Source organism: Rousettus aegyptiacus, unplaced genomic scaffold (assembly GCF_014176215.1).
Source record: "Rousettus aegyptiacus isolate mRouAeg1 unplaced genomic scaffold, mRouAeg1.p scaffold_m13_p_3, whole genome shotgun sequence".
Lineage (NCBI taxonomy): Eukaryota > Metazoa > Chordata > Mammalia > Chiroptera > Pteropodidae > Rousettus > Rousettus aegyptiacus.
Genome location: NW_023416306.1, coordinates 59,042,740 through 59,067,051, shown reverse-complemented (window position 1 = coordinate 59,067,051; position 24,312 = coordinate 59,042,740). Strand labels below are relative to the sequence as shown.

The window sequence follows — 24,312 nt, the reverse complement described above, 5'->3', positions numbered from 1 at the left end:
GGTGGTTTCTGATTTTGTACTACAAAACATCCTAAAGTGAACAACTGTGTGCACAAGTTTTTCATGCTTATATATATTTTGTGCGGATATTTCCTAAAAACAGAATTACAAGGAAGAGAATTGCTGATCTCCAGAAGTATTAAAAGTTTCCACTCCCACCGTCAAACGAGAACCCGTTTTCCTATACCCTTGCTAACTCAGAATGTTATCATCCTTTTAATCTGTGTCCATTTAAAGAACAAAAAATATCATATAATGCTGTTTGATGTCCATGATTTATATTTGTATCCTGGCCACTTGCAATTCTTTCACCTATTGCCTTTCCACATTCTGCTCAAATTTTTCTATTAAAGTGTTCATCTTTATCTTACTGATCACCGAATACTTTAGATATTTCTTGGTTTGACATTTAAGGCTGGAATAGAACTCACAGTTGAAAATTGCTGACAGTTACCAGCTCTATAACTATCCGTTCTGGATTAAAATCCTGGTTCTGCCATTGAAGGCATGTAACCTTGGCAACTTAACCCTTCTGTGCTTCAGTTTCATCATCTATAAAATGAGAGTAAGAATGCCTTTGTAGGGTTGTTATGGGTAGTTAATGAGTTATAATAGTGCCTAGCCATACTAGCCATTTTTACAATTAAGGAAGCTTAAATTTACAAGTTCACAATTTTATGAGGGTATGTTTTAATTTAACTTCTAAATTAACTCTTAAAAATGCGTGATGTAGTTTTAAGCAAAAATAAACTAATTAAAAATATATACACAGGATAAATCCATATAGATATATATAGACATATAGATATAGATATGTAGAAAAGAAACAGGAAGAAAGTATTCATTCAACAAATAACTACTGGATGCCTATCATGAGACAAGCATTGAGGATGCAATGAAGGACAATCCGAATCCCTTTCTTTATACCCACCTAGGGGATACCAGTAAGGAAACTGATGCTTGCAGTACAGTCGGCCAAGCACTACATTTAAAAAAAAGTACTAAGGGCAGTTTTCATTGCATATGGAAGGGCATTTGACCCACACCAAATGAGAGAAGGGTAAATCTCCCTAAGAAATTATCAAGCTGAGACCTTAAGGAGAAGTAGTGATTAACCAAGTAGAAAAGAGGGAAGGGGAATTTCTACAAAGAGGACAGCACAGTGCAAAGGCTCAAAGACAGGTAAGTTTGTGTGCTACAAAGGAAAGTTGAAAAAGATACTCAGTATGGATGGAAAATATAATCACACAGATAAAGAGCTGTGAGACTAGATCTGTAAACAGGGGTCAGATCACAGTCCTTTATGGGATTAATAAGAGCTTTATGCTGGGAGCCATAAGGAGCCACTGATGAGTTTTAAGCAGAGGAGCAACATTACATTTGCTCTTTAGAAAGATGACCATAGCTACAGTTACATATGAATCAGAGGGAAATGAGACCAGAAGCATAAAATGTCAGAACTTAAAACTCATACGCAAGACTATATTACCTCAGTTTTGGAATTTAGGAATTAGGGTAGGGGTGAGGTTGACATCAAGTGACTGGTGACTTGTCCGAGGTCTCACAGGTCCTCAGAGTGGGAAAACTAACAGGACATCTGAAGTCTCTGAGCTTCTACTCTTGGGCTTCTATTGCTTAGGTTCTACATAGCCTGATGATGGTGAGAGATAGTCTCTCACCATTTTCTAAATGATTTCAAGAGCTTCTCTTGAAGGAGACCTCTGCCTCCCTTCGGAACATCAGGAACTGAACAGATGACTCAGCGCTGCTCTAAAACAAATGACTTCTTTGATGGTACATAATCAAATCCCCCATCCTGGGCAGAAAATTCCTTGATGGTCGGAAAATGGTCAACAATTTATGTAGTCAAATTGTGGGAGGGAGCAAGTTTTGAGAGATATAGTTGGTGCAGAACTGTGTCCTCAGTAACACTAATTCCCTCAGTGGGGATAACATTCACTCTACTCTTCTTGCAGTTGTTCTGATTTAGTGAAGGAAAAAGTCTCAGTGCATTGTTAGGGTATCAGCTCTCTGTCTAACATTTGTTAATCTGTTTTTAACAAAAGCAGAATATACCTCAAGCTCACAGATTTACTCAAACAAGAGTATCTAGGTCTTATCTTTCTTGTATGATAATTTCCTATACCTCTCTGATAAGTGACAACTGGTTTTTCCATTTACGAAAGAAAGTGATACGATTGACTTTTCAATTAAAGTCAAATTGGTAGTTTAAAGATAAATACTGATGCCAAAAGTTTATGAAGATAAAATTGAATGACAAATTTGGAGAACAGACGAATTACTCCACGATAACCATATGAGAAGAGTCTATAGAAGGTGACTGCCTAAATTTACTTGAATCATTCATGGCAGCAACCAGCAGACACAGTGACATCAGACACCAAGAAATAAGATCTTATAAAAGACAAGCCAATACATATCACATGATATCAGCATAATTCATTGCCTCATAAAAGTAGAGTAATAGTCATCAAATTTAGACAAATGCATTGATAAAAAAAAAACCTTTATGATAAGCTTTATGGTTAGGATACATGCTTTCATATTAAATGGTTTATGTTGAAAATGGATCAAAATGCTTTAAATGTCTTGAGACAGAAAGTAGCTGAAAGAGCTTATAAACAATGAATTAAATTCATTTTAATGATCACAAAATACTTGAAAAATTTAAATTTTGAAAAAATAATAAGCTTTCTCATCTTCCAATGTAGCTAGGAAAAAGGAGTTCTCCATGTCTAGATCAAGACATTTAGAGATGAGATGAATGATGAACACTATAAGTATCTCTCCAAAAATTCTGGACTTGGTTTAAGGCAAAGGTAATGACAAAAAAAAAAAAAAAAGGGAAAAATCTAAAAATTTTGGATTTGTGAGCTTCAAAGGGATAAAAGACACAGAGTAGTGGATGAGGTGAACACAAAAGAGTTTAGTGAAAAACAATTTTATGTTTGTTAAACATAATTAAAAAGTGGAATAGGAGACAGAACTCAGGTGCAAGGTTAAGCATAAGAAACAACCGAATCTCTGTAATAGGATATTAACTTTCATGAGTAAAATCTTGATGGTGGCATTGATGAGGAACATCCTTGGAAAGCACTTCCTTCAGTCAGTCTACACGTATGATGGAGATGAGCCACAGCAATGGGCTTAGGTTTGGAGGTGCCTTTTGCCCAGCAGTAGTCACTTATGGCCAAATAATATAAAAATGGCCAGCAAACTACTGTACACAGCTTTCTCCAACATAAAGAAGCACAGCAGGTTCATTCTGGTGAGCAGTAAATGCTGGGAAAGACAAGGGTGAAAGCTGTACCCACCCTGTACTCCATTCGTATAGGACACCTGCCCTTCAGGTGATTTCATCACTCAGACACAGAACCATGTCTGTGTCTTCCCTCAGCCAAGTTGTTCAGTTGACGCCAAGTTCTTACAGGGTACCTCAGGGTGCCAGAACTCATTGTTTCCAAAATATGTTTGACTCTGTCCACCAGCTGCACCTAGAAAACCATTCAGGACTTTGGATCCAGGAATCATGTCAAAGAGCATGGAGCTAACAGATCGCAGACAAGCGCCACAATGTGTGCTACATGCATCTGTGATCCTCATAAACAACTCAGTGAACAGTTCCAAATCATCATGCAGCTGTCTCATGTGTCCACACCAGGTAAGAGCATGTCACTGTGCCTATGCTAGCCTTGGCCTTCCCCAAGCACAGAAGAGTCAAACGCACTATTCACCAGTGAAAATCCCTGATGTCTTGTTGGAGACTAATAATTCAAAAACCTCTTCACAGTTCTACAGTCTCTCCATTCCAAGATTGATGAAACTGTCACTGCATTACCAGCCCGCCAAGCTAAGAGGCTGCTCAGAAAGTAGTTAACAGCCTCACTGTTTAAAACCAATCAGGGACCACAAAAAAGAAAGAAAGAAATAGAGAGGAGGCGGGAAGAGAGGGAGAGAGAGAGAGGGAAGGAGGGAGGGAAAAAAAAAAAAAGACCTTGGGTTTCACCAGAGATAAATATCTAAATATCAAAAAGTCTAAACATTATAAGAAAAAAACCTAAAAAATATAAATTATATTTTTTAAAAGGCATATGGAACACTGAACCTTATGTAATAAGACTGATTCAGCCAGACAAAATTTATGTCTATATGTGGTATATGTATACATATGTATGTTTATGAGTATGTGTATATGAGTATGTGTATATACATACTCATAAGCATACATATAAATTAATGTTATAAACACAGGGATGGCAAAGACTTCTAGCTTCTTACTGACACCTATTTCTACGTTGCCAGACTATAGTTTCCAGCCTCTTTCCTTCTCCCATTGTACTTAGATGTACCATGGTTTGGCCATGTTAAAAGTTACAGCCAACTGAATACAAACAGAAGTGACTGTTCCTTCTATTAGTTTTCTGTTTTATTAGCTCAAAGTTCTACAGGCCAGAAGTCTGGCCTAGTTTGACTAGGTTCTCTGCTCAGGGTCTCATAAGGCCAAAACCAGGATGTGAGCTAAACTGGGTTCCCGTCTGCAGGCTCTGAGGAAGGATTCCTCTCCATTCTGGTTGCTGGCAGAATCCAGTTCCTTGAGGCTGTGGGTTTAGGGTCTCTGTTTCCTAGCTGGCTGTCATATAAGAGCTAGTTTCTACCTCTACAGACTGACTGCATTCCTTCCCACATGACTCCATCTTTAAACAGCAATACCACGTCCAGCCCTCACACTTCCAATCTCTCTGACTTCTCCTTCTGCTACCAGCCAGAGAAAATGCTCAGATTTTAAAGGGCTCATGTGATTACAGTAAGCCCAATCATATAATCTCCCTTTTGCCATAAAAAGTAACAATCCCAGAAGTCACATCTTTTTATAGTGACAGGCTGACTCAGGCTCAAAGTGGAAGGGATTATCCAAGAGGGAGGGTCACTGTGGGTCTTAGTATTCTGCCTACCACAACTCTTTTCCAGGCCTGGCCCATGAAAATCTCCCGTTCTAGTTCCAATATACTTTTTCCCTTTGGCAACTTTAAACACCATGTGTTAAAGATGGCGCAACTCCAGTCATCTCTGAAGCAGATAGGAAATAAGAATGAAACAAGCTTTGAGCAACAAAGATCCATTAAGACGTCTTGGTTAAACTAAAGCATTAGGCCCTCTTGCAAATTTTCGATTAACGAAACCAAATCAACCAGTTGAAAACTAAATTTAAAAAAGAACTTCCATTGTGGTAATAGGCAAATGGAACGGACAAGAAGAAAATAGAGATCTTCTAAGTTTTTGAAGGAATTTTATTGCCCTAATCATCCAGGAGCCATGAGCAGATAAAAGCCTGTGAGTATAAAATAACCCCCAAATTTTAATAACAGAAAGCTGACTTAAAAAGCTGTGCATCTCCCAAAAAGGCCACAATCCCGTCACCCTCCTGAAGTTTGACCAAATAGAAGAACTAGAGTTCATCCTAGATTGCAGAACCAGGTTAAAACCAAGGAACTGTCTCTACTGCAGGGGTTGGGAACTTCACAATGCTTATCCAACAGGTGGCATCACTATTATGTGCAAGAACTATTATAACTCCCATTCTTTCCTTTCCCAAATGGGAATGTATACATTAAAAGGCACAGGCAGACTATCCAAATGAGCATAACAAGCATGCACCTTGATACTGAGATAGCTCTTAGCATTATAGAACTGTTTCAATTGAGATCTATGGGGTAAAGTTCAATTTGAATTAGAAGAGAAATATTTATATTCCTTTCAGATATCATAACTTGGAAGAGGCCAGAGAATACTGTCGAGTGGTTGTTCAGAGACCTAAGCATCTAAGCAAATCTTCTGGGAACTAGGTGGTTCTTCTCAAGAAATGCAGATAACTTCTCTGTAGTTAGCCATACCATACATGATGTGATTGCAGTGGGTGCAGTAAAGCAACTAGAACATCATATTTTGAATTTAGTTGTACTAAATGTAAAATCCTCATAAGTAGTAAAACTACTTCCTGAAGCATCAGACTCAGCTGATATTAGTATCATTTGAAAATATTCTGTTGATAGTCTGAAAGAACATTTGACAGGGTCTCACAATCATGACATTTTAATAGATACAGCTAATGGTGTTGTTCTTAGTCTTTAGTATCCATTATAGACCATATAGATCACTCTTAAACATTTGTGCTCCAAGGTGACTATGAAAATAGACATCTAACCAAAAAAAAAAAAAAAAAAAAAAAAATCCTGAGAAAAGTTACTGTAAAATTTTAAAACTTCATATTTTGTCTCCTGCTGCCTCAACATCTCTCCCACAGCCAAGCTGTGAGCACCTCACACAGGTGAACAAGTACGCCAAGTATGAAAAGGTGGACCTGTCACAAGTTCCCTTCTCTCCCCACCGCTGACCATGACCAAATAACATTCAAATGCACCAAGAAAATCCCCCTTATGCCTTGCCTTCTCTTGTGCATCCCATCTTGATCTTCAATAAAGCCACAAACCCAGGGTCCTCATGCTCTTTCTTGGCTCCCCACATGCTTGGTCGAGCCTACTCCTTTGATCCTCCTCCCATGAGGCCCCCTCTCAGTGTGCAGTGACTCTGTCTTTCTAGGACCTGTGAGTATAATAAACTGTGTTTTCCTGCTCCTCTCTGTGACCTCCTTGTGGCCACACCTAACTGATTATCACATAAAAGAATGTAGAACAGGGTACAAAGGATTAAAAAAAAAACAGAAAGGAGGGGGGAAGGAAGTCAAGGAAATTCTTTGATTTCTTATCCCTAGTGTCTTGCCCATCTGGCCTTGACTTAGGAAGGAATGTTCACCTCTAGGAAAGCCCCACCACCTTAGACCCTGAAGTTGTTCTTGAATTCCACATGGCCCAATTCTCATGACAGGTTTCCCCTGCTTTTGGAAAGTTCATGTTATGCCACTCACTTTTATGGAAGACTTACATTAGCACCTGAGGATTTCTTCTTTTACGAAAAAAGGCAAAAAGTGAAAGGGTTCAGTTGGTTTTGCACTGAGCTGTTACTGAGGCAGTGTGCACCCCAGCAGCTAGGAGTGGCCCCACCAAGTTCCTTCCCCAGGAACCACATTCAGCATCTCAGCATCAAGCCACCAGAGCTTTGAACTGTTTCTTTGAGCATCTGTGTTTTATCGTGACTTCTTTTGTGCTTCTGTTAGCAAGATGCGTCCTAAGATATCAGAAAAGATTAAGAGAACTTTGCAAGAGTGTTACACTTAGCATAAAACTGGATATAATTAAGAATTTTGATCACAGTGAATGAGATAGACGTTGTTCATGCACTGAATTTTGGGTTTGGGAACTCTCAAGTATTTTTTCCATATAAATTACTGGTGATTACTACTTTGCTTTACACCATTTCTGCTTGTAAAAGGTTCCATAGGAATGCTCTACTTCTGAATAGCCAGAAAAACCTATATTCACCTATCAATAGATTTTGCCCTTCTCTCTCACTTCCTCAAACTACCCACTCTAAAGAAAGCCCTAGAGCTGCCTGATGCCCTGGGAATCTGTGTGCAGCACAAGAGGCTTGGCAGAATGGAATCTGCTCTGCAAGCATGAGCATGCCCCAATGTGACATTTTTCCTCAAAATAGTCACCGTTTTCCTCAACCAAGTCTTGCCATTTTCAATGACTCTGGGAGATACTTTAAAATTTTCCAAGTAGACTGAAATCAAAATTCATATAAACTCAATTTAAAATATTAAAGAATCACTGTGGGGAAAAAACCTTGCAAATACATAACTGTGTCAACAAAAACTTTGATCAAGAAGAATCTCAGTCTCAAGGGAAATTATTTGCAGCTGTTACATTTATTTCAAACACCTTCCATGTCCATTAGCCAAGTGTATCAGTCATTTTGAGCTCATTAACAACTTTTTTTTTAACATGGTTCAAGCTAACCTTATTATGCAAGCATGGCACTCTCACAAACATTATCTCATTCAATCCTGACACCTCTGGAAAGGTTTTTTAAATATCTGATTGCCCCTAAAATTAGTTCAGAGGAGGTTGTATTCTGATCAGACATTCTAAATCTCAGTAATAGAATGGATTGATAATTATTTTAAGAACCACTCCATTCTCTCCTGATAACATGATCAATTTTTTACCATGTAGTTTTACTTTGGGGGAGGAGACGTAAGGGTTAGAAATTCCTTTAAGAAGCTGGTGTTAGGCTAGGGACACCTTCCCTCAGAAAAATGCACATATAAAATGAAAAACATAATCTTAGAAAATACATAGGCTCTCTGCAGCTTAAATTTGGACCCCAGCTAAGAACCTGACAAAGGGTCCAGGTATAGGAACCTGGTGTCAACCAATATACCTTACTCAAGATTTTGAAGGCAGTAGAAAGCTTTGAGCAGGCAATTAAGGAATTGAGAAACTCACACAGATAAATTACTTACTATTTAATTAAATACCTTAATATTTTAAGTCTCACCAAATCAACAAATGCATAAAGAGATTTATGTAAAATTCTCCAGAGCAAAGCACCTATATAAAACATAGCATTTTACATGTGATGAAAGCATGAAGAAATTAGTTAAAACAGAAAGGCACAGAATACCAATGCAATTAAATTTTTCTAGTTGAAGAATTTAAGTGTGACAATAATCAAATACCAGACTATATCATAACCAAATGAGTTTCATCATTAAAATAAATTAGTAGATAGAGTCTGTAATAGGTATTTATCCCTACCGAACTCATTGAAAGATGCACATTTCATTTAATAGAAAGTTATTATTTCCAGACTGAACTGTCCTTTTAAATGCTGCCTCAAATACAATATTTAGAATACTGTGGTAATCCTTTTATGCAAATAATGACTATTATAAGTTGAATTATGCCCCCCCCATTCATATGTTGCAGTCTTGTCCCCAGCACCTCAGAATGTGACCTTATTCAGAATTAGGGTCATTGCAGATCTAATTACTTAAGATGAGGGCATACTGGAATAGAGTCCCAATTCAATATGACTGATGTCCATACAAAAAGGGGAAGTTTTGATACAAACAGAGAGGAAGAACACTATGTAAACATGAAGACGGAGATCTGGGTGATGTGTCTAAAGGCATACCTGGGTTTGGTTCCAGACCATAATAAAGCAAGTAACACAATAAAGCGAGTAGTAATATACTTGCTTGTGGAGAGTCTTGCCTTCAATTCGTTAAAAAAAAAAAAAAAAAAAAAAATGCAATATTGGTGAACCTCAATAAAATGAAGTGCAATGAAAATAGGTATTAGGTGTATAAGCCAAGAAAAGCCAAAGATTGTCAACAAACCATTAGAATGTAGGAGAGGGGAGCATACTCTTGCCTAGTGCCTTCAGAGGGAGCATGACCCTACTGACACCGTGACCTCAGACTTCAAGTCTCCAGAAGTGTGAGACTCTTGTTTAAGGTGCTCAGCTTGTGATATTTCATTATAGCAGCTCCAGCAAACTAATACAATGACCTAATGAATTTTACTTTTTAACAGACTTTCGTATGTTATTATAAAGCAAGTTATAGCTACATCAAATGCTCGATAAAGTAAAATAAAAATTTTATATATACATATATACACATATGTATATACATATATATTTTTTTTAAAACAGCATGTTAATTGGAACCAGACAGCTATTTTTACCTAATCTGTTGCCAGTGGGGGAAAAAATGACATTATTCTCGCTAAAATTAAATCTCAAACTCATTAAAAGTAGAATACATGCTCATTTGCCCTATTTTACAGGGGGCGGGGAGGGCAAGAGCATCTTATTCTAATTGCATGGTAAATTACATCTTTATAAGCAATAAAGTATTTAGTTTATTAAAATAAAATGATGAATTTTTGCTAATTTAATATATTCTAAGCTAAAAGGCTTTCCACTGTAGTAAATTTTATTTGGCAAAAGTATTTTTTTTACCTTTAAGTAGCTGAGATATTGAAAATAACTGTTGGCAACAAGGTAGAAATAATCAGTTCTAAACCAAGAGAACACCTGTGACATACCTAATGAAAGATTTCAAATCAGTGGGCAAACACTAAAGGTATATGGCTTTTTTCATACAAATATCATCCTTCACTAACATAAGCAAAAACTAAATTTCACAGAAACAGGAGAAATGTTTGCCTGAAGAGGGGTCTTCCATGTAGAAACATAGGTTACCTAATCCAACATATCTATTTTCAAATGAAAATAATTCTATTAATAGTTCTATAAAGCTTTCTCTGTAGATAAGATCAGGTTCATGAGCTATATGGGGAAAATGGCTTTAAAAGTGAAACATGACTATTTCCTCTAATATCTTTGTCATGTGCAAACATTAGTACTGGCTTTATACGCCCTTCAAAATACACAAGCATGCACAGAATGGCCTTTACCTTGGACTTTCAAAAATTGTGTTACATTAAGCAATGGATAAGAGATTGTGTGTTACTTCACTTGAAAAGGCTTTTCAGTATAAAAGAAAATGATGCAGTGATTCTGCATCTGGATTCAGTTTGATAAATACTAATCACAAGTAGACCTCCTCCAATGATCTATAAGTATTTTCTCATCACAATTTTGTATTCTAAACACTCAGAGCTACATATAACTTCAGGATTTAGCTGAAATGGAACCTTCTGATTCTTTTAAGGTAGCAAAGCTAAAAATTCCAGCTTGTGTAATTTCCTTATGTTTCATAATTATCAATGTAAAGGACAGTATTTTATCCCAATAAAATTGTGTTAATGTTAATAGCATTTATTGAACACTTTGTGTGTGTGTTCTACAAACTCATTTATGTTCACATCAATTCTAAGAAATGGATATTATCCTCATTTTTAGCAAGGACCGATTAAGAAGGTAAATAACTTGCTCAAGGTCACAGACAGTAGAGGAGGGATCAAGCCCTAGCTTTTCCCACTCTAAAGCCAAGGTTCCTAGATGCCTTTTAGGGAACCAAAATTTGCAAAGAAGTCCTCAGAATCAATGTAAAAAAAGATTGTGATGTTGGGAAATTCAGTGTTGACGTCTGCTTTAGAGAAGTGACAGGTACCTGAAATAAAAAAAGGAAGTGACACCAAAAAATCTCCTGCCTGAGAACTTTGGGACAGCACATTTGTTGATTCTGTAAAACTGAAAAAATTCAAAGCCCAAAGTTATGAGAGGACTTCCAAATTACACCAACAATACACTTATATTTACAAACAATTCTGGCAGAGAGGTTTCAAAAAGAGCACATTTGAAAAGCAAACATGATTGCACTGATGGGCATTTTTACTGAAACTGTCTTAGTTTCTTTGATTTCCCAAATTGACAGAAATAACTGGTTCTATAAAGGCAAGTCAGTAGTGACAAAGATGGCACGTGGGTGGACACGAGAGGAATTTCATGCTGCATCTGTCACCCAACCTTATCACAATCCTCACCTATTCTGGATGTAGTCTATAACAAGACAGTTACTGTAGTAGCCTGGGAACAACCTCACTACTTCTGAGGAATTATGAGAAAGATCAGTATTAATTAAAGGCTAATCTATGAAAGAAATATTTAAGGCTAAATTATAAAAACTATTTAAAGACATCAACAAAGCCCTTAACTAAAGATCCCATAAACTACAACTGTTTCAGGATTTAAAAAAAAAAAAAATAGTAACCATACTCATTATATAAGAAATAGGTCACATTATAGGTATTCACTTATTTCTCCCTATATAAAATTCTTCGACCAAGCCCAATAAGATTTAAATTAGAATCTGAATAACTTTTATTATAATCACAGCTTATTAACCGCATAGAGAAAGATAGCCACATCCAGGATGTAAAAGGCTAAAAATAAAATTTTTAAAATTTGCTGGTTTGGTTATGCTAAGGCAGTAACCCCTCGGGAAATTTTTAAAGACATGCAGACTGCTCTGGTCAAGCCTTGGCCTCAATGGAGTTTGACGACCGAGTTCCCCAAGGAAAAGTTAATGCATGAGCTTGCCAGAAGGAAGCCCCATCCTCCCATTCCTCTGAGCCTGCAGACGACCGTGGAAGGAGGGATTCAAGAGACCACAGAGGCAGAGCGCAGCCCGCGGACATCTCCGCAGCCTCCCCCAGTGCGGGCCACCGCTCGTGCCAGCACATCCCGGGACAGCCGGGAGCACCGACACCGCAAGGTCACGGGGGAAAGAGCGACTTTACATAATCTCGCGCCGCCCAGGCACCTGCACCCCGCGGTCCCACCACTGTCGCGCCCGCGCTGGGAGGTGCGGAGGCGGCGCGCGGGGCGACAAGGCGGGACATTGGGGACCCGCCGGCGTCCGCCGCACCGCACGGAGCTGGGGGTGGGGACCGAAGCGCGGGCTCTCAGCCCTGGGATGCGCGGCGGGCGAGGCGGGCGACGCAGGACGCAGCCGGGGCGGGCCCGGGGCGGGCCCGGGGCGGGCCGGGGTCCCCACGCTGCCCGCCGGCTGCAAGCTTCCAGCGCGCCCCTCGCGGCTCCGCCCGGGACCGCTCCGCGGAGCACCTGTCACGCGCCTTACCTGCGTGGCTTTATGGAATTGCTTCTTGAGCCCGGCCACCGACATGGTGCGGGAGGACGCGCGGGCGGCGCCGGCTGCGGGAAGAAGGCGGCAGCAGAGCGGGGCAGGAGGGCCGAGCCGGGCGGCGCGCTCGCCGGGCCGCCGCTCGTCGTGCCGCCGCCGGGGCTGTGGGCGCGGGGGCGCGGAGCCGCGCGGGACGCGGGCTCGTGCGGAGAGACACCCTGACGTCAGGGGCGGGTGATGCGGCCTCTTAAAGGGGACGCGGGAAGCCCCGCCCCGGGCGTGGGGCCGGCGGGCAGGTGCGGCGGCGCGCGCTACCTGGGCGCGGGCGCCTGACGGGCGACCTGGCTCTGTGGCGCTTGCAGGTCTGCTGCCTGGTTAGAGGGCCAAAGGCGTTTTCTCACCCCGGGAGTGTCGTTCGTACCACGGCGGACTGCGGACAGGTCCCCGCAGCTTCGTAACCCAGGTACTGGACACGACTCAGGTGACTTGCTTTACTCCCAGGTAGCCTCAAAGGCGCTGCCTGCCCTTTGAGCCTGGCCTCTCTGGAGCCTGGAAAGGAGGAGTCGCTTTCTATCTGGGGTAATGAATAAATCATTGCTCGGTCTCTGCCTTGCCCCCACTGGCTGGCTGGTCACAGAAGAGATTTCTCTGCCCTGGTTTCAGTAGCCATAAACCAACATAACGTTAGGAAAAACCACCAACCTTTTATTTTATTTTTTTGGTCTGATACAACTTAACTACTTAAAAACAACAAAATGTTTTTAAAACCCTAAAGTTGATTAGGTAAATAAAATTGAAGTGGGCTATTACTACAGTAATAACTTTTAATCCTGTTTACAGATATGGAAAAGCTCAAAAATAAACTGGGCTTTCACTTATGATAGTGGATTTTGACTTTTCAATCTAAAATAAGCATTATATAATGTGCAAAACATGCTAATACTAAGTTGTACAAATACAACATATGTAACAAAGTATATATGGCAGGGCTAAAGTGGAACTCTAGTAGAATTTCGTAGCAAAGCAGCACTACGTGTCTTCTATGTTCTGTGATTAGCCACTTTCTGGGACTGAGGAGCACATAGGAAAGAACTTGAACTCTGTCCCCACGTAGAGACAAACGTTATAAGGAGGATAAGCCAGAGTGACAGAAGCCAAGATGAAAGACATTGCCAAGAATGAATAAGGGAAGAACATAACAGAATGAGAGTACTAGGAATACCTTTGATTACATCCACAACCCCTGCTGCCTGGAAGGAACTGTAGATCCCACAGCCACCCTTCTAGCCAGGCTGCTTAGGCACAGGATGAACAACTGATACAAAGGGATCCTGTCCATCAGCTAGGCTATCAATCATAATCCTTAATAATGTGAACTGAAACGCCTAAGAGTCAAGCAGATAGTGGTGGATAATGAAGCAATAAGAGCAGATGGACTTGTGACCCAATCTACAGAGAGAAATCAGACAAGAGGAGCAAATATCCAAAGTGGTAGTCATTACTGGTGTCCATGTACCTTCCAGATGGAAGAACCGCACTTTCCAAACTTCTTGTGCTTAAGTGGAGGCACTGTGACAAGCTTTAACTAGTGGGTTAGGAAACAGGGGGATTGTCACTTCCTGGCAGAGAATTTAACTGCTGGGATGAGGTGCTACCAAGCTCTCTTTTCCCGCTGCAACTATATTCTAGATAGCTGTGGTCTGCCAGCCAGAATCTAGAGTGAGAAGGAAGCAGGGAAAAGTGCCCAGCTGATAGCCAACAGACCTTTAACATCAATGAGAAATAAACCTGAGTAATTTTAATCCACTGAGTCTGGAGTCATTGCTGTGGCAAAACTAGTCCATCCTGAGTGATGCACAGAAGGAACATGCTTTCCCATTTTCCAGAAAATAAGGGGACATTTTCCCATTCTTGCCATGGCCCATGTGTATTTTATTTTTTGTCATTAGATGTCCATGAAGTAAGTTGCCTGTTTTATTCTTACAAAGAGTGTCAGTGAAGTTGGGGGGAGCTGTTTTCTTTCTTGCAGCCTCACTGAAGTAGTGGGCAGACTTTATTTAACCCTGGACCTGAGGGTCAGAGGAAATAGTGGCACCATGCACTGACCATACTCTCTGACCTTTTACCCTTCATTTTCCTTCCCAGCTAGAGCGCTAGAGAGGGCGAAGAGTAAGCTCTAGTGATCCATTCTAAAAGAATGTCAGGGCAAGGGGCAATCTGTGTCTCAGTGAAACATCAGACAGGGAAGGATGAAAGTCCTGCCAATAGATAGGTGGGGCTACTGATCTACTGGAGTCTAAGGCAACCCATTAAAGTGACCTGATTGAAGCCCCATGAAGCGGCACCTCCAAGGCACACTTACACCTATAAGGCCCACCATGGTAATTACCAGATTGCTGATGTTAGAAAACCCTGAGAAAAGACTACCATAAAATGCTAATAGTAGTCATGCCCCTGGAGCAGTCCTCAAACCTCAGTGTGCATCAAAATCCCTTGGAGGACTTGTAAAAACACAAATTGCTGGGCCACATCCCCAGTCCCTGATTCACTAGGTCTAGGTGGGGACCAAGAATGTGCATTTCTAACAAGTCCCCAGGTGATACTAATGCTCTGGTCTGGGCTTGAAAACCACTGGGCTTTAGTGGAGCTATTTCAATTGAACATTTTTTCTCTGTTCTCTCCATTTTTAAAATACTTTCCTATTGTATAATAGAAAAAGTATTTTATAGTCAATTTTTCTCACCTTGTCCCTGATCTGAAAAATGGAACATTTTCATAGAGGGATGGGTCTTAGTTGAAACTGCTAAGAGATAAAGCAACTAATCTACAAAGTGGAAAGGCCTGAGATTCACAAGCTATCTTCTCAAACTGTAAAATGTGTGAAATGGGGACCTGAAGCATCGCCTAAGAACTTTGAATACTTCATTGAACCCTAAATTAAACAAAAACAAGTCTCTGTCTTTCCCTGGCTCTTTTCATTCACCAACTTAAAAGGCTTAACCTGCTATATATCAAAGGAACTACCTTGGGAGAAAGAACTAAAAGATTTTAAATCCTTTTGAAACTGTGGTTAATTCTCCCAGGTATCCTCTGGCTCTCATGTAAATCCAATATTTCTACTGAAGCCAGTTTATACCTATATAGCTACTTGAGATGTTACCTCTAAAAGAGATTCGTTGAGCTCCTCTTACTAAGCAGGCATCATGGTAGGAGGTTTGGAGGATGGTAAGGTGAGATGCCAAGATGACTATGGGCTAGACCTTGAACCCCAAAGAGTTTCTGGGCTAGTGATGCAAAATACACTTCCTACAGACAACTACTGTAACTTGAATATAGAGGGATAAATGCACTAGACATTGAAAAATTTTCACACATGAGTGCCCTCTTTGGCTGCACAGAAGCTTCAACAGAGGCTCTATGGAGAAATGCAGAAGCACAATGCAGAAAAAGGAGAATCTAAGGTCAAGGAGGGGAAACTTTGTTTAATAAGAGGTGTTTGTAATTCAACATGCTGCCCTCTCCTTTCCTGAGATCAAATCAATATAAAATGGTAAATAAACATAGATCTGCTTTAAAATGTTCCAATTAAATGAAACCCCCACACAGCACCACCTCACTAATTGGGCAGGAAATTCATGGTCAGCAATTATTCCATCACGTCATTCATGCACTATTTCTCCTTGCATTATGACAAAGCTTCTGGCAAATATCAGACCTCTAGTTTTCACAGAGCCACTGCATCCCTGGCACCTTTCAGAGGGCCCCTTGTGCGGAAGATGCAGAGGACAAACAGCAGCTCTCATCTCACCTCCCTCTGGCCCACACAAGGACAAACTGCTCCTGACTTTATGTGTGAGCTCATTAAGCGCAAGAAACACAGTAAAGAAAAGGCACTAAATCCCAACTTCTTGTTTTACAGATGAGAAAACAGAAGCAATGAAGGGAAGTGTCTTACTGATTATTACTTTTTCTGTCACCACTTCTAGCCTCAATTCAGGGCAGAGTCACCATTCAGTGTTAATTAATATAGATGAGAAGGAATAAATAAAAGATTGAACAATTTATCACTGTCACTGATACCATATTCTTGCCACATTGGATCTGATGTTCAACAGCCCTCACCCACCAGCCCCGTATTAAAGCATGGATTGTGCAGGACCCAGGCAGATGTTTTGGTGTGACTAGCACTTAACATACGATTTTGTGCCTTTGGATGCTGCCAGCAGCCTTGGGCCCCCATCCAGCATGGACAGGGCCCACAAGCTTTTTCCTAGAGATGGGAAATCAAGAGAAAGACTATCTTCATTTCCTTTCCTTTGGGTTTGTCACTTACCACCCATCCTACAATAGACACAGAGAGAAGCACACCTTTTTTTTCTCTTTAGATGTAGAATGTGTGGGTCTTTCCCTCTGTCCTCCCCACCTTTCCTTCTCTCCCACAAGGCCCTCCTCCCTCCGAAGAATAGGAGCCTCCCCTCTGTAAAAACTTCATTTAGCTAAACTCTATTAATCCAATCACACGAAGAGGAGGCGGAAGGGGCTTAGTCAAATTGATGACTCACATTAGACTTTTCTATCTAGGTCCTGATTTCATTATTTACATCCCAGTTTGAAATGCAAACTCCTGCCATCTCCACTGCTTTTCCTGTGAAGTCTTTCTCCAAGCTTCTAACCCCATGAATTCTCTTCATTTGTGGAATCCTGGAGCCCTGATTGTGCACCTCTACCATGAACTTGGTGTAACATGTATTGTAGATATTGATATATAGTATTAGATTCTTAACCCTTTGAGTGAGGGTCTTATCTTTACTTTTACAACTATTAGCAGATAATATAAACACCCACTAGATATAGGCTAATTGAAACTTTAAAAGCTAGATCCAGCAGAGGGCGAGCCTGGAACTAACTGAACTTCTCTCCATCTGGGCAGACTTTTTGATGGTCATTGTTGCTGCTCCGGAGCTATATCCATGCCTGGAGCTCCAGGTTCCTGTCAATTCTGAGAGTCCCTGATGACCTTCCCATAAATTCTCCCATTCAGCTAGTATTGCTTTCTGTTACTATTTTCTTTCAATTACATTTGACATTTAATTTTATTTTATATTAGTTTCAGGTGTACGGGATAGTGGTTAGACATTTATACAATTTACAAAGTGATCCCTTCAATTAATCTGTTACTTGTAATTAATAAACTCTAAGTGATACATCCCCTCTACCCGCCCCTACCCCTGCAATAATTTCTAATCTCAGTTCCATTTCTTGCTCAGATCTAGCCACTCAAATACAGCAATTTAGGCAAATATAGTTCCTGCTAAGCACTGCATTAGGCTTCCTTCTCAGACAAGGATAGACAGATTGAATGACAAGGAATATAGTCTTTTAGCAAGTGTCAATTCTCCCTGTAAGACATTGACATTCTGATTTACAAATCAAACCTTTAGTTTATTTGATTAGTATCTGTCAAGCTGACAAGGGCCAGAACTTCACAAGCCCCTAGGAATTGGCAGCTGAACAAATAAATAAATGCCAAGCAACTGGACTCTGAAATAGCAGTGCCCACTCCGGGAATGAGGACAAACTTATTTAAGTGTAAATTGTTAGGGCATCCTTACCATTGGCTTATTTATTCTATTCCTGGATAGATATTATCATTAGAGATTCCGAAGGCATGTTGTTAACCCTGAATGTAGAATTTGGCTAGTCAGCCTGTTAAAGCATGTGTTATAAAGGCCAAGATCTATTTTAGTAGCTAGTTAGCCATGCAGAGAAAAGCTATTCTTATTCACATTATGCTTTCTACTCTGTCATCTCAAGGGTGCATTCTCTTAATTACAGAAAAGTTCAGGTAAGAAAGGGATGATAATTTAGCTCAGCAAAAACCTGACAACAATACTAAGAACGCAGAGTACTATCTTCCAATATGCTGTCAGCATCAGCTTTATATATGAAAAAAAATGTATTCCACTTTAATATTTTTATTAAAAATACACTTTAAATGGGGTTTATTGTTTCGGGGTGGTTTTTTTTTTTCATTTTAAGCAATTGTTGGTGGTTTTATTAAATGTGCACAACTTGTATTTTCTCTGGTCTACATATATAAGGCTGACTTCAATGACAAGTCAAATATAAAGAACTATTTTCAAATGGCATTTCAAATATTTAAGTTAACATTAAAACACCCTCTCAAGAATACCAATTTTCAATCACAGGACAAGTAATAGCGAATGTTGGAGATGGATGAGGAAAAAAATGAACCCTCATACACTGTTGGTGGGACTGCAAATTGGTACAACCACTATGGAAAACAGTATGGAGGTTCTTCAAAAAATAAAAATTGATCTTCTATATGATCCAGCAATCCCTCTGCTGGGTATTTACCCCAAAGACTTGAAAACCCATATCTGAAAAGATACTTGCACACCAATGTTCATAGCAGCATTATCACAGTGGCTGGGACATGGAAGCAACCGGAGTGTCCTACAATAGATGATTGGCTAAAGAAGCTGTGGTACAATGGAATATTACTCGGCCATGAGAAGAGTCGAAATACTGTCATTTGTGACAACATGGATGGACCTTGAGATAATCATGCTAAGAGAAATAAGCCAGACAGAAAAAGTTGAAAATCACATGATATCACTTATATGTGGGATATAAACCTAAGAACAACAAATGAACAGGACAAACAGAGACTCATGGACATGAGCTATAGACTAGTGGTTACTAAAAGGTAAGGAGGGGGTGGGGGAGAAGTGGGGAGGTAGATGGGGTAAAGGGGGTCAAATATGTGGTGACAGAAAGAAACCTAACTATGAGAGGTGAACACACAGTATAAATAAATATATATATACACATATATGTGTGTGCGTGTGCATATATATATATATATATATATATATATATCTTACTGTTAAAGTGTACAGCTGAAACTTATTGGATTTAGTTAACCAATGTCACCATAAAAAATATATTAAAAATAAAAGAATACCAATTTTTCTCTCAAGGTCCAATCAGGAAGTTTGTCATGTAGGAAGTTCTATACCCTTTCAGAACCCCCTCTAAGGCTGACTTAGTTACACTTTCCCATAAATCTCCCTCAAATGTCTAATCCTATGGTGCTCAATCTGTGGTCCTCAGACCAGCAGCATCAACATCACTGGAAACTGGTTAGATTAGCAAACTATCAAGGTCCCACCCAAGACCTACTTGACGAACTGCTCTGGGGTGAGGCCATGCTATCTGTGATTTAACAAGTCTTCCAGGTGATTCTGATGCATGTTCAAGTTTGGGAGCTACTGGTCTCCAAACTGTAGTGGTCATGCTGGGGGTGGCGGGAGTGAAAGTCTTGGAAATACCCCTAAGGCCAGAAGTCTTAGATAGCCAAACATAAAGCCTTTCTCTTGCAGAATCCCATTGGATGGTCACAATAGGAAGCTATTATTAATTTTATTCTACAAGAAAAGAAGTTGAGACAAAATTATTAAGCAGTTTGGCTGGAGATTTGGGGCCTGTATCAGTTTGCCAAGGCTGCTGTAATAAATTGCCACAAACCAGGTGGCTTGAAACAACAGAAACTCACCTCTTACAGTTTTGGAGGCTAACTCAAGATGTCAGTAGAGTTGATTCCTTCTGAGGGTTGTGAGGGAGAGTCTCTTCTGTGCCCTTCACCTTGCTTCAGGTGATGGTCAGCAATACTTGGTATTAGTTGGCTTCTAGATGCTGTACTCCAATTACTGCCTCTGTCTTGCATGTATCATGTCTAAAATTTGCTTTGATAAGGACACCAGTTATATTAGATTAAGAGCCCACTCTATTCCAGTATGACCTCATCTAAATTATATTTAGCTAATTATATTTGCAGTGAACCTATTTCCAAATAAAGATAATTTGTGGGGAACAGCTCAACCCCTAACAGGGCTCAGGACACCTATTGAGAACATTTCTCATTCCTCAGCATTTAAACATCTCCCTGATGCCAGGAGCACAGAGGTCCTTGTTTAATGCTACTGGAAAAGAAAAAGTCACAAAGAGAGCTACATTACGTACTACCTTCACAAACCAATGATGTTTATGTACATTAACTTAGGTTCTTTTCTGGGACCCTTCTCCCCCATGCCATATCTAGTATATTTAAAAATAATAGTTTCCTCCTATTTCTTGAGTTGATAGCTAGCTATTTAAAGACATAGTTTAAAGGAAAGAATATACTAGTTAAAGACATAATTTAAAGGAAAAATCTATCATCCATCCCACATTATTGTGTGCTCCCTTTGGCTTTGGCCTTATAAACAACCAGCTCTGGGCAGTAGGTGAAACTCACTAGGCCTGGAAAAAGAGAACTTAAATTCAAAAGACTATACATTCTACAGTTTTAGCTAAGCCTTTCTTCCTAAAGAAAAACTGCAGATGTCTGTAATCCACTTATGAGCAATTCTGACAGTTAAGCATCAGTCCTGGAGCTGGTGACTGAGTATCCACTAGCATACCTCTCACACTCCACCTTCAGGAAGCGCTGTTAGCCTGAGAATGCACCTTACACTTCAGCGATTTCTGTTTAAGGATTTTGCTAGCCAAAAAAATGATAGAGCTCTCAAACCTTGATTTTATCATGAAATTCTTTTAACTACAAGTAAACACTGAGAGACCTACATGGGCAATATAAAAAATAAGCCCCAGTTATTTCCATGAATGCAATTCAAGTGCCTAAGAAGCGAAGTGAAAGGACTGACCCCAAAATAATTACCACTTCTGATATCTTCCATTTCATTGAACATAACCAATCATCAAATTTTCAATTAGATTCATTGACACATTGATATGTCTCATGTAATCAAAGCGTTCCCTCTCATTTAGTTTCCATTTAGTCTAATATTTTGCATTATGTAAACAATTAAATATAAACTTGTAAATTTTTCTAAATTTCTTTTAATATTTTGGAAATAGTTATTCTGTTTGCTTATTGCAAGGACTCTGAAATATAATTTTTCTCAAAATATTTTATGGTGTTAACTTACTCAAAAACTTCTTATCTATCATAAACTAGTCAAGATAATGTTACCTATTTTAAGAACAATTTCCAAAGCAAAAACTAAGACTCATTAGGAAAATGTACAAAGAATATGACTTCACTGAAGTTATATATAAATAATTCGATATATGAAAAAAAACAGTGCCACTAGAAATTGGGTTAAAATAAATAATTACAATTTTACTGAATTGGGAAAGATTTTAAATATAGTATTTATTTTGATGAAGGCATTATGAAATAAATGTCCTACATAATTCTAGGCAGAGTAAAATTGGTATAGTTAATGAAAAGCAGTTTGGCACTACATATGAACTTCTAAAATGTACCCTTAATTCAGTAATTTTATATCTAAAAAGTTCCTTAATCAAATAGAAATTAAGGCAGTTAGCCATGAAAGAAATGCAAATCAAAGTTATAACAAGATAATACTTCATACCCACTAGGTTATGATCAATAATATGACTATAATTAAAGAAATAGATAATTACTATTGGTGAAGATGTAGAGAAATTGAAACCCCCTAATATTGCCTGTGGGAATATAAAATGGGACATTCACTTTGAAAAACAGTCTGACAGTTCCTAAAATGTTTAAACATAGAGTTACCATATGACCCAGGATTCCCACTCTTGCTTATATATCCAAGAAAAATAAAAACATATGCCCACATTAACTTGTCCATGAATGTTCATACCAGTATTGTTCAAAACTGACAAAAGTGGAAACAATCTAAATGTTATCAAAGGATAAATGGATCAATAAAATGTGGTATAGAGCCATACAGTGTAATATTATTTGGCAGTATAAGAAATGATACACTGATACATGCAACAATATGGATGAATCTTGAAAATATTATGCTAAGTGAAATAAACCTGCCACAAATGACCATATATATGCTAGAGCTCCATTTATAAAAAAAAAAAAATGCCTAAAATAGGCAAATCTATAAAGACAGAAAGTAAAACAGTGGTTTACCTTGGGCTGTGAGTGGGGATAGAGGTATTATGGCTGCTGAGTAAAGAGACTGGGGTTTCATTTGGGGGTAAAGAAAAAGTTCTAAATGAAGTGTGGTGAAAGATGCATAACTGGTTCTAAATCTTAGATTTGCTGTTTTGTGGTTATGTGATTACCTCTTGCACTTACGATGTTCTCTGAAATGGTCATCAGTTGCTTCCCCGAACTCATTTTCTCCTCCCATTCTCGACTCTGAATAAAACTTTTCTGGACACCCAACCTGCTGTTTCCCTTCACTGTTCTCCTCCTTCTGCTCCATTCTTTTGTCTCTCCCAGAATCCAGTTCGTGTTTCTGTGTACATTGCTGGATGCTACCACATAGACACCTAGGACCTGAGCCAGCACAAAAAGAAGTCACCTTAAAGGGGGTGGGGAAAAAGCTAGCAAAGAAAATCTCCTCTGGGTAACCAGGTACAAAAAGGCTATGGACACTTACATGGCTATGAACACTTAACTTCTGTCCCTGCAGTCACAATCCAGTTTTCAAAAAATAGTCCAGAGGCTCATCTCATCCTCTTTGCCTAGGTATCTTCCCTGCCTTTTTCTTCCCTCCCACCTCCAGCTGCCATCCATGGAAATCAGGCTACATTCGGAGGATACATAAATGCCTTCTCTGATCAGTTTGGCTGGGGATGAGCCCGCTTCACTGGTCCAGCAAGGCTTGGTCTGAACCATTCTTGGGGTTCTCAGTGTAGTCGGTTGGGAGGGAGGAAGAGGTCTGAGTCCAGGTCAAATTATACATTCTAAAATAGAAGCTGGTAAGAATCAATCAAAATAAAATACTAATAATTCCCATTTGAGCATCTTTCTGTGCATGACATTTTAGAAATATTAGCTCACTTAATTTTCATATATTTGTATATTATATGGATTTTTACCCCCATTTGTGGATGAAGACACTACAATTTGTATAATTCAAGTAATTTTGCCCATGGTTACAATTTGCTAAGAAGTGGGACAGGAGTTCAACCCTAGCCCTAGCCTAAGTCCTCTTCTCCCACCAGCTCTACTTCTCCTGCCCTTGAAAATGGGCCAGGACAGAAGCTTGTCTTTATGGAGAGAGAAGAACATGAAATACAACTTGAAAAAGTAAATTCTTTCAGGAGCAAAACTGATGAAGTACAAGAATGTGCATTCTGGTGGTCCCGAACAATAATTAGGATCTGCAGTAAGTCAAGTTGGGGAGGATCAAATGTCCTTCGGGGGATTTTCACTAGATGACACTTCTTAAAGATAGAGACCTCTGGATGTCAACCCAAAAGAAGGATTGACCCACCAACATTGCTCTGGCATAGCATAGACTTCAAATTTTGTCTTCCACAACTCTGGAAGCTCTAACAAGTGCTGCTTAGTTCTCAGCCTGTAGGCTGCACTTCCTAGAATTTGCAAAACTCCCCAAGGAAAAGCAACTTCCAAAACTCCCCAAGGAAAAGCAGCTTCCAAAACCTCTAGATTTCCAAATTTTCCCAGGATTATGGTCTGGTAATTTTTCATTGCCTTACATTTCCAATGCCTTGAAGTAGATTTATAAAAATTATTTTATTCTGCAGTGCTAGTTGACCTTAGCAAAACAATGACCCAATTTCTTTGTACCATCACTGGAATCAGATGTTCCAGAATGCTTTTAAGTAATTCATTGGTTGCAAAAATAAGTTTCTGAGGTTCACTAGTGGTCACCAAAATGTTCACGTCACAAAAAGCTGCCTCTCTCCAGTGAGATGCAAAGGGT

At 39.4% G+C, this 24,312-nt stretch overlaps 1 protein-coding gene across 1 annotated transcript in view; it reads right to left on the bottom strand.

The window, feature by feature from the left end:
* SH3GL2 (SH3 domain containing GRB2 like 2, endophilin A1) overlaps positions 1-12,755 on the bottom strand; it is a 174,467-nt gene extending 161,712 nt beyond the window's left edge. The window contains exon 1 of the mRNA XM_016136822.2: positions 12,536-12,755. Within this exon, the coding sequence (XP_015992308.1) occupies positions 12,536-12,580 (45 nt within the window). The 5' untranslated portion in view covers positions 12,581-12,755. The remainder of the gene's footprint in view (positions 1-12,535) is intronic.
* Between the last annotated feature and the right edge of the window lie 11,557 nt (positions 12,756-24,312).